Source organism: Nannobrachium achirus (assembly GCF_963921795.1).
Source record: "Nannobrachium achirus genome assembly, chromosome: 21".
NCBI lineage: Eukaryota > Metazoa > Chordata > Actinopteri > Myctophiformes > Myctophidae > Nannobrachium > Nannobrachium achirus.
This window is the reverse complement of record NC_137828.1, coordinates 13,715,622-13,728,002: the sequence shown is the minus strand read 5'-3', so window position 1 is coordinate 13,728,002 and position 12,381 is coordinate 13,715,622. Positions and strand designations below refer to the sequence as shown.

At 42.9% G+C, this 12,381-nt stretch overlaps 1 protein-coding gene across 2 annotated transcripts in view; it reads right to left on the bottom strand.

Moving 5' to 3' along the window:
• LOC308306563 (rho GTPase-activating protein 29-like) overlaps nucleotides 1-12,381 on the bottom strand; it is a 95,926-nt gene that overhangs the window by 34,526 nt on the left and 49,019 nt on the right. For both annotated transcript variants that reach the window (XM_080751599.1, XM_080751600.1), the window contains exons 4-8: nucleotides 10,810-10,906; nucleotides 9,916-9,988; nucleotides 7,336-7,396; nucleotides 5,468-5,626; nucleotides 1,203-1,267 (exon numbers count right to left, since the gene is read on the bottom strand). In XM_080751599.1, the coding sequence (XP_080607725.1) occupies nucleotides 1,203-1,267; nucleotides 5,468-5,626; nucleotides 7,336-7,396; nucleotides 9,916-9,988; nucleotides 10,810-10,906 (455 nt within the window). The remainder of the gene's footprint in view (nucleotides 1-1,202; nucleotides 1,268-5,467; nucleotides 5,627-7,335; nucleotides 7,397-9,915; nucleotides 9,989-10,809; nucleotides 10,907-12,381) is intronic.

The window sequence follows — 12,381 nt, the reverse complement described above, 5'->3', positions numbered from 1 at the left end:
CAATGCTAGCTTAGCAACCGGCAGCTTGCCAAGGCTGTTGCCAAGGCAAACCTTGGCAAGCAGGAAGTTATTCTAAGCTAGCATTGGACAAAAGCTTTTTGGGAGGGGCATAGCTACTGGCTAATTGGCTAAGGCTTAGCCAATCATGTCATTCGAGTTCACCTGTGTCCTGTTAGTCCCTATGTTTTAAACCCTGTGTTTGAGTGTTCCTTGTCAGATTGTATCATGTTATTCTGTGTGTCATAATGTGCGCTTACCCGCCTGATCTTGAATAGTTTTCATGAATTCAAACCCTACTCCAGCCATTTTTTTATTGCAAATATTATGTCTCATGGACATACAAAAGTAAGTGTGGCCTATTCTATGGCCAAGGAGTCATTTTTACTGATAACTAATGGTTGGAATGGATTCAGCAGCCCCAAAATACCCCAATTACACACCTCATACGCTCATATTGACAATATTTTAATTTGCCCCCCCTTTAATCCCAGGCCCTCGGGATACCCCCAACTTTGATTGGCTCCCACAAAGTGGGAGGGAGTTGTGATTGAGAAAGTTCAGAGGTGATAGTAGACACCTTTATGAACACATTTGTGAAGAAAGATATTGGAAATGATTTAGTTCCCAGATTGGTCCAGCATGAGGCTAACCTTCCCTTACTATGAGGAGAAAAAAGCGGTTGGGTGACAAGTTTTCCTCCAATCAGGATAGAGTGGGGCCTTCCTCCAATCATGGTCGAGTGGGGGCGGGCCTTACACGCACCAAGGCCTGCTCCACTTGATCATGATTGGAGGAAGGCCCCCGCCTGTCACCTACTGCAGGGGTTCCCAAACTTTTTTGGCTCAGGGCACCCCTATAAATATTTTTTTCATCCGAGGCACCCCTACCTTATAGTCATAATTTTCACTCCCAGTACCTTATATTTATAGCATATTTAAGCGATTATGTTTTGCGAGGAAAACAAGATAATAGCCATTTTGGTTAGAACTGACTGAAAATAACTTTGTACTTGATACTAAATATATTTATTTATGTCCTAATACATTTCAAATATTATCAAATTATCTCGCGGCACCCCAGGGTGCCCTGTCACCCACTTTGAAAACCCTTGACCTACTGTACATGAAAACTGAAACTGAAACTTAAGTGAAATCACTTATCCTACATTTAACACATTATTCTGTCTGATCAAAGATAGTCACCTGTTGACTTGCGAGGGTCTTGGCAGATTCGGCCATTTTGGCGTAACTCTTTGCGCATTCGATGTCTGAAAACAGAAGAACCTGGCAGTTATGTAACAGTTTACCGTATACATTAAAATGCTCATAAAGCAGACTAACAACTGACAAAGTCCCGTGTTTCATTACTGCTGTACTGCCATGGCAACTGAATTTCCCCCGCGGGATCAATTGAGAACAGCAGATCTACAAGCACACAACGCCTCGCGGTGCGAGGCGTTGTGTGCTTGTAGATCGGCTGTTTTCACTAGTTTAAATCATTTTTAAAATGATAAATACAAAACAAACGGTTTTGGACATACAAGGTTTCTACCCGTCAACGACGAAATATAACTCATGTCATTGGCCCACTGGCTTGTCACTTGTCATGATCTGAAATGCCAAATCTTTGAGTAGCAGCAATGAGGGCCTCTCCAACTCTTTTTCCCGGGCTGAATCAGGGGCCCAGCACGTCCCTGATTCTGATGCATGTCTGGGCTCTCACGTGAAAAAAAAAAAGACAATCTATGCCGTAAGCAAAACATGACAAAGTGTTTCCCTTTCACTGACACACAATTCCATTGGGTTTGAACAAATAAAAGATGAATACTTGTCAGGTTGACGTAAAGCCGTGAATCAACATGAATGAATGTGCCGTGACGCAACCTTTAGGAAATCTCTTTTATTGTTATTAAAGTGTGTTACCTAAGGTGACCACTTAACTGTGATTATCTAATTGTAGAGGCACACAAACACAATGTCCTCGAGCCAAAGCATAAACAAGCAAATCAATCAATAAATTAAATCACGTTATTAGACAACATATCCTACACTGTAACTGTAATTAATACGTAATTTTTCACAACTTACTTAAAGGAGCTATAGTCAACTTTTTCATTGTAGGGCCGACACTTTGTTTACATCCTAGTCTATAGACTATAGTAGGACCAAAAGTGTGACATGAGGTGACGGACAGACGGAGGGACGGAGGGACTGACTGACAGACAGCCGGTGGAGATTTTCATAGTAACTGTGCGACCTGACGGTCGCAATAAGTACATTTTGCATTTTTCTGTACCTGTTTGTACCTCTGTTTTTCTATCTCTGTATCTCTTGTGCTTTCCTTGAGCAATGTAATGCACTCTACTGTTGCTTGTTTTCATGTTTTTTTTTGGGGGGGGGGGGGGGGACTGAAGAATGAAAATTAATACAGTGTCCCGTCTAAATAAACAAATAAAGTAGGCAAAGAATTACAAAAAAGGTACAAGTGCTACACAAAAAAAGGGTTACATAAACTCCATGTTTGCGTTTGTCTGCATGGTGATGATGTCACCTGTTCAGTACACCCCCTGATGGAGTGTCACCTTGTGTGGACTTGTCGAGTGACTAAAGCGCCAGAACTGTAAGCATTCATTAACTCAAGTGCTCAAATCACTGAACAAAGAGGCGGCTCACAGCGAGCACACACACAACCTTGGCTTCTCCGTGCCACTCTGCCATCTTGTTCAGGGTCGCCATAGTGACACAGAGAGCACACTAATGCAGTGTGGGTGGGTTCGCTCGCTTTTTAATCCCAACGTGAGCTCAAGGGAGCACGGTGTGTTTACATTTCAGCTAGAGCCCTCACATACACGTTCGCCAGGCAAAGAGAATTCCTTTTGCTAAATCACGTATATCGAAGCAGAGCATTACTTTTTTTAAAGATGCGGTGCCATGCTTTTTTACCCCCCCTAAAACACGATGATCAGGTATTATTGCGAACGTCAGGTCGCAGTTACTATCAAAAAAACCTCCAACGGCTGTCAGTCAGTCTGTCCGTCACGTCACACTTTTCCCCTACTCATATCTCCGCCACCGTTGCCCCGACTCATGCCAAACTTTACATACACTCTCCTTGGCTGCCAAACCCCTCATTTCTCACATGGCCCTCTTCTAGCGCCACCATGAGGCCGATTCTTGCAACACACATTTTTGGACACTGCTCCTACAGATTTGGCCCTCAAATCAAGCAAAGCGGTACACGAAACTCGAAAGTCATGTCATCAATATGGATCTGTCCCATGTCCCATATTCCCTCCTGATTGGCTACCATTGCCTTCTAAAGTTTGTGTATGCGACCTGACGGTCGCTTATCTCCCGATTAGAGAGTCTTACTGGTGATACTAGGAGGAAGATTTCTTTCAGAAAGTGTACAGAAAGAGTTAAAATTATGTTTGTATGCGGCCACACCCACCAGTTCATTAAGTATGCCTGGTTGTCAGGTGGGTGGTGACCCAGCTGAAGTTAGCCACACCCACAGTGTTGGGTGTATGGTAAAAGGGGAGGGGATGAGTTTATGATGTCACTAAATCTGTGTTTTTCGACTGGGCCTTTTGACTCAGTGGCTTTCAGCTTTCAGGCAAGAAATAAAAATACACAGGGAAGGCAAATGTGCACATTATAACCACACCCGGTGGTCTATTAGAGTAATGTTAACTCCATAGACACATATAAAACAGAAAAAGTACAAAACTATGGCACCACTTCTTTAATAACCATTAAGATTTGAATATGTTGTTGATGTCAGGCAGAAACCTCTTATCTCCAACAGTTTTGGACATGTTTCCACACGACAGAGACGATGTGTTATTATAAAGTATAATCTTCTAAAATAAAAATCCCAAAATGTAAAAGTTAAAAATATTAAATAGCAACAATAGCCAATCTACGAGCTCACAACTCGCCACATTGCGACGTGCTATGAGCTTGTAGATCAGCTATCTAAGCTATTCACCATACAACAAATGCAGTAGGGCTTCAATGGTTAACCTGCCCAAACGTGGTGGACCCCTCAGGCTTGAAAAGGGTCTTAACGACTTGAAGCCCCAGCATCCCTATTCTGGGGGGGATCATTAACCCATTTAGAACGGGTACACATTTTGTGTATCATTATTTTATGATTTAACTATTGAAAAATAGCAGATATACAAGCTCACAGTGCGCGCTGCGAGCTTGTAGATCTGCTATTTTTGAAAAATCGTGAAAATTTCAATTTTGACCCGATTCCATAAGTGTCTTTTGACTCCTATGGTTTAAAAAAAAAAAACTATGTTTCTATGTCAGCAATCTGGCTAGCCATCGTCAAAGAAAAGGTCCTTTTCACTAAACTGGAGCTCAGTTAGTCTGTTCTTGAGAGACTACTATGTCAATGGTTCTCAAACCTTTTCATGTGAAGGACCCCCAAAATGATATTTATTTGGCCACGGACCCCCATCTCAAAATATTTAGTTCCAGGGACCCCCCAGAAGCAAAATTTGAGTTATAAACGTTCGCTTTGAAAATACATATTCAAAGATTTGCAAACATTTTCACGACCTTTTCAAAAATAGCAGATCTACAAGCTTGCAGTGCGGCACTCTCTGCCGCGCTGTGAGCTTGTATATCTGCGATTTTTCACTGGTTAAAGCATTCAATAATTTTAGGCCAAATGGGTTAACAAAAATAGTCAGCTTGTAGATTGTCTATTTTCGGCAAAGAGATTTGCCGCGGCGGGAGAAAAGTATCAACAGTTTAAGTGGTTAAAAGTCTTAAGATAAACATGAACATGAATCCAACACGACAGTGCTGTCAAACAAGCTTATGAAGCCCTCTATGAAATCTATGAGAAAGTTTTAATCTGCAACACAATATGATTGTAGTGGAGGGGATCCCTGAAAGGGTCTATGGACTGAAAAAACATTGAAGACCCCTGGATTAGAGGTTTCTCTTAAAGGTGTTACACCATGCATTTAAAAAGTATTTATGTCATATTGTTTATGTCCCAAAAACGTTTTTCAAAAGGTTTGAGGCTAAATTACCACTCCTGAATAGAGAGCCTCTCATTTTTGAATGGCTCTCAGAGCATTTTCAGCTGCAGTACCACCTTTGGCCTGAACTGCACCACCCCCCCCCCCCCCCCCCCAAAATATAAAAAAGAAAAAAAAAAGAAAAAAACATTGAAAAAAAGTCCTTTTGAAAAAAAAAAAAAAAAAAAATGTTTTTCTTCAAAAACGGCCTTTTATGACGTCACAAACGGCAGCAAATCTGGACAGCCTGTTTTGAGAACCCGTGGGATGCTTTTAACCTCCACATTCCAAAAACCAGAGAAAGACACAACGGTCTGAAATGGGACTTTGTGAGGATAGAAGGTGCTAGTGGGACCCCAAAAAAAGGTTTTAAAATAGGAAAAGTGAATTTTCATGGTGTATCACCTTTAAAGTGGTCAAACTCACCCATGCTGAGGCGCTTGTCCACCCAGGCCAGCAGCTCCTTGGTGTACTTGGACCAGGCCTTGGCGTAGAACAGCGCCGACTCCACGCCGCCATCTTGCCCGTGCAGCACCTCGTCCACCTCTTCGGCACGCGCCGCCGGCGGCACCGCCGGAGAGGGCCCTGCGAGCGGGAGAGGAGAGGAGACCCGGTGAACGAAGGGTCTCCACATGGACTTGGCCAACGCCACAGACCTACGCACTCGCCTCTGTGCTCGCTGCATGTGTGTTTTCGAGTGTGTGTGTGCGCTTGTTGGCATCTGTGACATGCGGGTGTGTGTGTGTGTGTGTGTGTGTGTGTGTGTGTGTGTGTGTGTGTGTGTGTGTGTGTGTGTGTGTGCGTCAGAAAAGCCCATGTTGACCTTGTGCAGAGGGCTACCTGCTAAAACCCCTGTGAGGGTAATTCCTTCTGACAGGTTCAGAGTTGACTGAATGCTGTATGTTATTAATGCGCGAGGCTAAGCCCCGCGCAGGATAACTGGCACTCTTTTTACCCCGCGTAACCCCCCACACACACACACCTGCATGAACAGGCAGTGCATGCATGTGTGCACAGTGCAAATGGCAGTGACACAACAACAGGCAAGTGCACACATAGACATCAAAGGGGGCTTGAGCCCCTGCCCTTTTATCTGTCTGTAAAAGGTGCCCCCTCTCCAGACCATGAATGCAGTTTTTCACTATGGTGAAAGAAACGCAAATGCAAATAATATAATATATATATTATATTATATTATATTATATTATTTCTATTATACATATTCACCAAAAGGCCCTTTTAGAAATGTCAGCCCCTGCCTCTCTAACATTCTCTGCACGTCCCTGCACAACAAGGCAACAAGTTGTGTTGCCTCAGCGGTCCATATGCCAGGTACACCAGTGTTTCTCAAACTTTCACATTTCAAGGTCTCCCCATAACTCTGCATGACATTGTACAAATGGAACCAAATAGTGCTAAAACGGTTCAAAATGGTTATGTAATTGTAATTATGCCTGTAATTATAGCTATTTTTCCCAGCAGCTGAATTCACACAGACGAATGGAAGCAACTCTAAGGATATAATTGCGACCGGATGGATTATGCAATAACTGTGACAGGCCTATGTTACTTTTCAGGATTCATTTAGGCGCCGGCTACACGGAGCTGGATATTTCTGAAGCTAGACATTTTTTTATGCGTTTGGGGCTTGCAGCCACACGAAGCTGGATATTTCGGCTGCGAAGCTGGATATTTTTGAAACCGGATAAATAAGTGGAGAGATTGAAAAATATCCGATTCACTGGATCCGTGTAGACAGGGAACCCGGATATCTCTGAAGACTTTACTGTGTGTGTGCTTGTTAGACCTAGATATCTTTGTCGTGTGGACCTAGATATTTTTCTATGTGGATATCTGAAAAACCGGGATATATGAAATATCCAGCTCCGTGTGGACCTAGATATTTTTCTATGTGGATATCTGAAAAACCGGGAAATATGAAAAATCCAGCTCCGTGTAGCCATGGCCTTAGTCAGACCTCCAAGCAGATTTATTATCAATATCTGTCCCTCGCTATTTCAACAGATCTGAGACAAAAATAACTACTAAAAGTATAATTCTACCACTTTCCTTTCAACAACAAAGAGAAGAAAAAATAGTAAATAGTAAAAATAGTAAAAAGATTCACGGGCGCTGGGGCCTTTTGGCCCCCAAAAATCTCCTCTGCCTACAAAATGATGTCAGACTTAACAGCCCCATATAGTTGTTCCAAGCAGAAGGCATTATGCAGTATAATCTCTCAGCACATTCATTCTGTGTTGGGCAAAGTGCTTTGCGACAGATCAAGGCCTCACCTGGCGGATCATCTTTCTCCAGACCGGATCCACCAGATTCCACAGAGAGATTCTCAAAAGACTGGGGTGGAAAACAAGACATTCACAGAACAGTTTTATATTATGGTTTTCGATAAGGTAAGTGGGGGGGAGGGGATTCAGTCGCCAAAAATGCAGAACAGCATTTAAGACAGTGGTTCTTAACCTTTGTAGGCCGCAACCCCTGAAATTATCATATTTGAACTGGGGACTAAAAGTTGAGGCAAATAGCAGATCTACATGCTCACAACGCCTCACGCTGCGAGGCGTTGTGAGCATGTAGATCAGCTATTTTCACAATTCTTGCCCCTTATGTTTGACAATTTGGCCAATGTTCAATTTGTCATTTTAGAGGTATTAAAAAGTCCTTATTGTCACTTAAAATTTTTGGATATACCCTCTATACACTTTGTTTGTTTACTGTTGAGTGAGAAAACAATTTTGCACATTAAGTTAATCATCTGGGGACCCCCCCAAAATAATGTTTTGATGACATCCCTGGGGGTCCCGACCCACAGGTTGAGAACCACTGATTTAAGATACAGTTTACAAGGCAAGAAAAGGACTGTAGATACAGACACCACATTAGACGAAAAAAACGTCATTAACAAACAAAATAATACAACACGATTCACGACACACCCTCAACAGTGCTTTCATAGTGCAGGACTAAATACATCGTTGCCGTCGGGCAGAGGTCTTATCTCCATATCCTAACCTTTTGCGTTAATCAGAATTACTTTAGCTTCCATTTTAGAGCCGTTACGAAACCTAAAACGGGGGGGAAAAAAACAGGAACTCCCGGTGTCAATTCATCATCACACAGCACAAAATATTTCGTGAAGACACTGCAGCCGGGAAGTTGGCCTAAGTTTAAACCCTGAAGCTCGCACTGAGTTGACGCTTCCTCACGGAACCCTGACCTCTGTTTACCCAATCAGGGTCATATCCTGTGTGGCCCCTTTGGAAAAGTGACTGACCTGAAATTAACTGAACGCGTTTGTATCTATCATGCATCTAGCTTAAGGACAACTCCGCCCTAAATCACTTCTAGGCTCATTTTCCTACTTATATTGATCCCAAAAGACTGTCCATGGGGTCTATTAGGCAGAAATGACCCTGTTGTCCAGTTTCCCCAGCAGAACGCAGCGGCTGTCATAGCATAGAGTGGAGCCTATAAGCCTATCGCTTTTACACTATTTGTTGTGTTCAAAAGTGATTTTCTTTTTCATGAATGTGTTACTAGTTGTCATTACACATACATCCATGCCTTGGTTGTCCCACACAAGCCACTACAATCTCATAAATAATGTTTTGGGATGATCATTCGGCACAAGTGCCAATCAAAGTGACTGCAGTGGCCAATCACAGGGCATCTTTTCCGGGACTTGGCAAAACACATAAAAGCATAACATCTATTTAGCCAAGTGTGATGGCTTTTGTGGGACAACGATGACATGGATGTGTTTGTAATGACAACTAGTACCACATTCATGAAAAATAAAAACACTTCTGACCACAACAAATAGTGTAAAAGTGATAGGCTTATAGGCTCCACTCTATGCTATGAGAGCTGCTGGGTTCTGCTGGGGAAACTGGACAACAGGGGCATTTCAGCCTAATAGTAATTTTGGATCAATATAAGTAGGAAAATGAGTCTAGAAGTGATTTAGGGCGGAGTTGTCCTTTAAGGCAAGACCCAAATTCAGAGGGAACATTTTTAACAAAAGTTTTTGCTTCTGGGGGTCCCTGGAACAACATATTTTGAGATGGGTGTCCGCGACCAAATACATATTATTTTGGGGGTCCTTGACATGACAACGTTTGAGAACCACTGATATACCGGTAGGCCCGATTCTACAAATGTCTTTGTGACAGTTTTCTAAAAATAATAATAATAATAATTATGTTGCTATATCAGTGGTTCTCAAACTCTGTCGTGTCAAGGACCCTCAAAATGATATGCATTTGGCCGCGGACCCCCATCTCAAAATATTTTGTTCGAAGCAAAGATTTGAGTTAAAAATGTTCACTCTGAATTTGGGTCTTGCACGCCAACTGAACACAGTACATCGTTCGGCAGCAGAAATGCTGAAATGGCTGAGATTATCTGGAATGTACAAGAGAAATGATCTGATACCAGCACCCAGGACCATATCGTCTGTCGGGTGGAAACCTCATAAGTCCAAAACTGTTACTTTTCAGGATTCAAATACAAAAAAAAAGAAAAAAAAAGTACAAGCTCAAAACGTGTCGCTTTGCGCCGTGTTTCGAGCATTTGGATCGGCTTTATACGTTTGTGTGATGCCGTAAAATAGTCTGCATAGCCAGACAACTATTCCACAAGCTCAGAATGCTATGATAAATTTGCACGACTGTAAAGACAAAAAAATGTCGTGGGGAGGAGGCGTCACGTCTGCTTTTATCGCTTGATCATTTTCAGAGCTTCCGTGCTCCAGACTGTCAGACCGTAACTACAAGTAGGGTATTCATTTACGAAAAAAATGGAGATAAGATGTCCAATAGTGAGAATATACTGTAGGTAGTTAACTCAGTACTCACCCTGCTTCTCTTAGTTAGGGGGATCCCCAACGCCGATCCATTTTCTACATCTCCCATAAGGAAGTCAGACACTCTGGTAGACAGACAAACACGCACACGCACACGCGCACACGCGCACACACGCACACACACACACACACACACACACACACACACACACACACACACACACACACACACACACACACACACACACACACACACACACACACACACAGCACAGCGTAAAGGACTAGATAACAGTATGGACACATGGTTACATGGTATGATGAGAGAGATTTGATCTGTTCGGTCAGCCTGCTCGTATTGACGATCTAGTTGATCACACAAACCACTCGAACGTATTGCTTTATAGGTCAGAGGTCAATACAGCCCATATGGGTTTACAAGTGTCCTCTTGGTAAATTATATTAACAACACAGAGCAGAGCTCATTCGGACATCAAGGGGGTGAGGGGGACATTATAAGACACTACAAGAAGTATCAGTACGCGGTAGAGGCAAGAAACCCAAAAATACCTTTACCTACAAATAACACAAAAGTCACTAAATAACTGCGCCGCCTCACGGCGGCCCTGCAGCCTGCCCGCGGCGGAGCAGTACTATAATGAGTTAATTTCATTGAGCATCAATTAAATTAACTCGTATGAGTTAATTTCATTGAGCAGAATTGAAGCTTGGCCAACGTGGGATGGGGTGGGACATACGTACAAACAGTCAAAGTCAGATGTAGGAGCGGTTAGCAACGCTCAAAAATAACAGAAATATAGAAGCAGTGGTTCTCAAAGTGTGATTCCGGGGGCTTTGTGGGTTCCTTTATGGGGGTCTAAATTGACCCACACAAGTCTGTGACTCTGACAGTGTACAAATGGAACCATGGTAACAGGGTACTCACACATTGCCAAAGGTGAACGCCAATGTGTCAATAGAGGTGTAGATCTCACTAAAGAGATTCCTCTTGTTGTCCTCGTTCACCTCCTTGAAGTTCACCCCTGCGAGGAGACAAAGAGGACAGGGAGCAGTCAGTCAGTCACAGGGGCGAAATTAGATCTTATTCTGCATGGGTTTTCAGATCAAAAGCACCCTGTACTGCTGTGAGGGGGGGGCCCATAGATTAGGAGATTAGAGACCCCTAATATATTGGAAATGACAAAATACATATTGTCGTTGTCGGGTGTAAACCTCGTATCTCCAAGTTTCAAATTTGTATGTTCTTTCGCAAAGCAAAGCCCTGCTTCAAAGTAGTGAAAACAGCCGATCTACAAGCACACAACGCCTCGCACCCGCGAGGCGTTGTGTGCTTGTAGATCTGCTGTTTAAATCATTTTTAAAATGAAAAATGCAAAACGAACGGTTTTGGACATACAAGGTGTTTCACCCGACAACGACGATATAATAGCCTATGAATTTATAATACTGTCTGTCACCAGTAGGGGGGCCCTTGGGTTTATTAAACCCATCAACCCCTATACAAATTACGCTTGTGGTCAGTCAGTCATAGCAGATCTACAAGTGGCTTGCGTTACTTGACAATTTGGCCAATATTTTACCAGTTTTTATAGGATAGTTGGTCTTATTTATTTCCTTTTTTTTCCTTCGTTTTTCTTTTCTTTTTGGAGGTATTAAAAAAGGTCTCCTTAAATTGTCACTTCACCGTCCACCCCCCTAAAAGACACACAGGTTGAGAATCACTCATGAGATTCTAGTAGTCGAAGCTGTGACACAATTCATTTACACCTCTCTAAAAACGTGAAGACATCCTGATGTTTGTAATGGCCTTGGTCACACTCCACACAGATGCCAACAGGTTTAATCACCACATTAAAGGCTGTGACTCATGACCTTGTTGTATGGGAACAAAGTATGGAGTGTGTGGAAATGAAAGTGAGTCATGCTGGAGCTATGGGGGTACATTTCTCACTTCCTCTCTGGCATGTCGTGTGTGGGAATTTTGAATGTGTGTGTTTGTGTGCATTTCATGTATTTTTACTTCAAAATTTTTATCCCACGATTTTTGTAACCCATTTTTTTCACCCGGTGCCAATTGCCTAAGCTGTGATCCTGGGCTCTACTCTCCCTCTGCCAACCTGGGAGGGCCCCGAACTGAGCTCATGCTTCCTTCAATGCATGAGGAGTGAGCAGGCCGCTTCTTATCACCTGACAGGGGGAGCTTCCCCGGTTGGACGTAGCGCGTGGAAGGAACACGTTATTCCAACCAGATTCCAACCAGTTCCATTCCCCTCCATCAGGCGCCCCGGCTGGCCAGGGGGAGGCTTTATAGCATTATAGCATTTTATAGCATTTCATGTATTACCATGTGCTGTCCTTGCTTATTGTAAATCGCTCTGGATTAAGAGTGTCTGCTAAATGCCTAAATCAGGGGTCTTCAACGTTTTCAGGCCAAAGACCCCTTAGTTGAGAGAGAGATGAAGGAGGGACCCCCACAACCTTTTCATAGATTCCATAT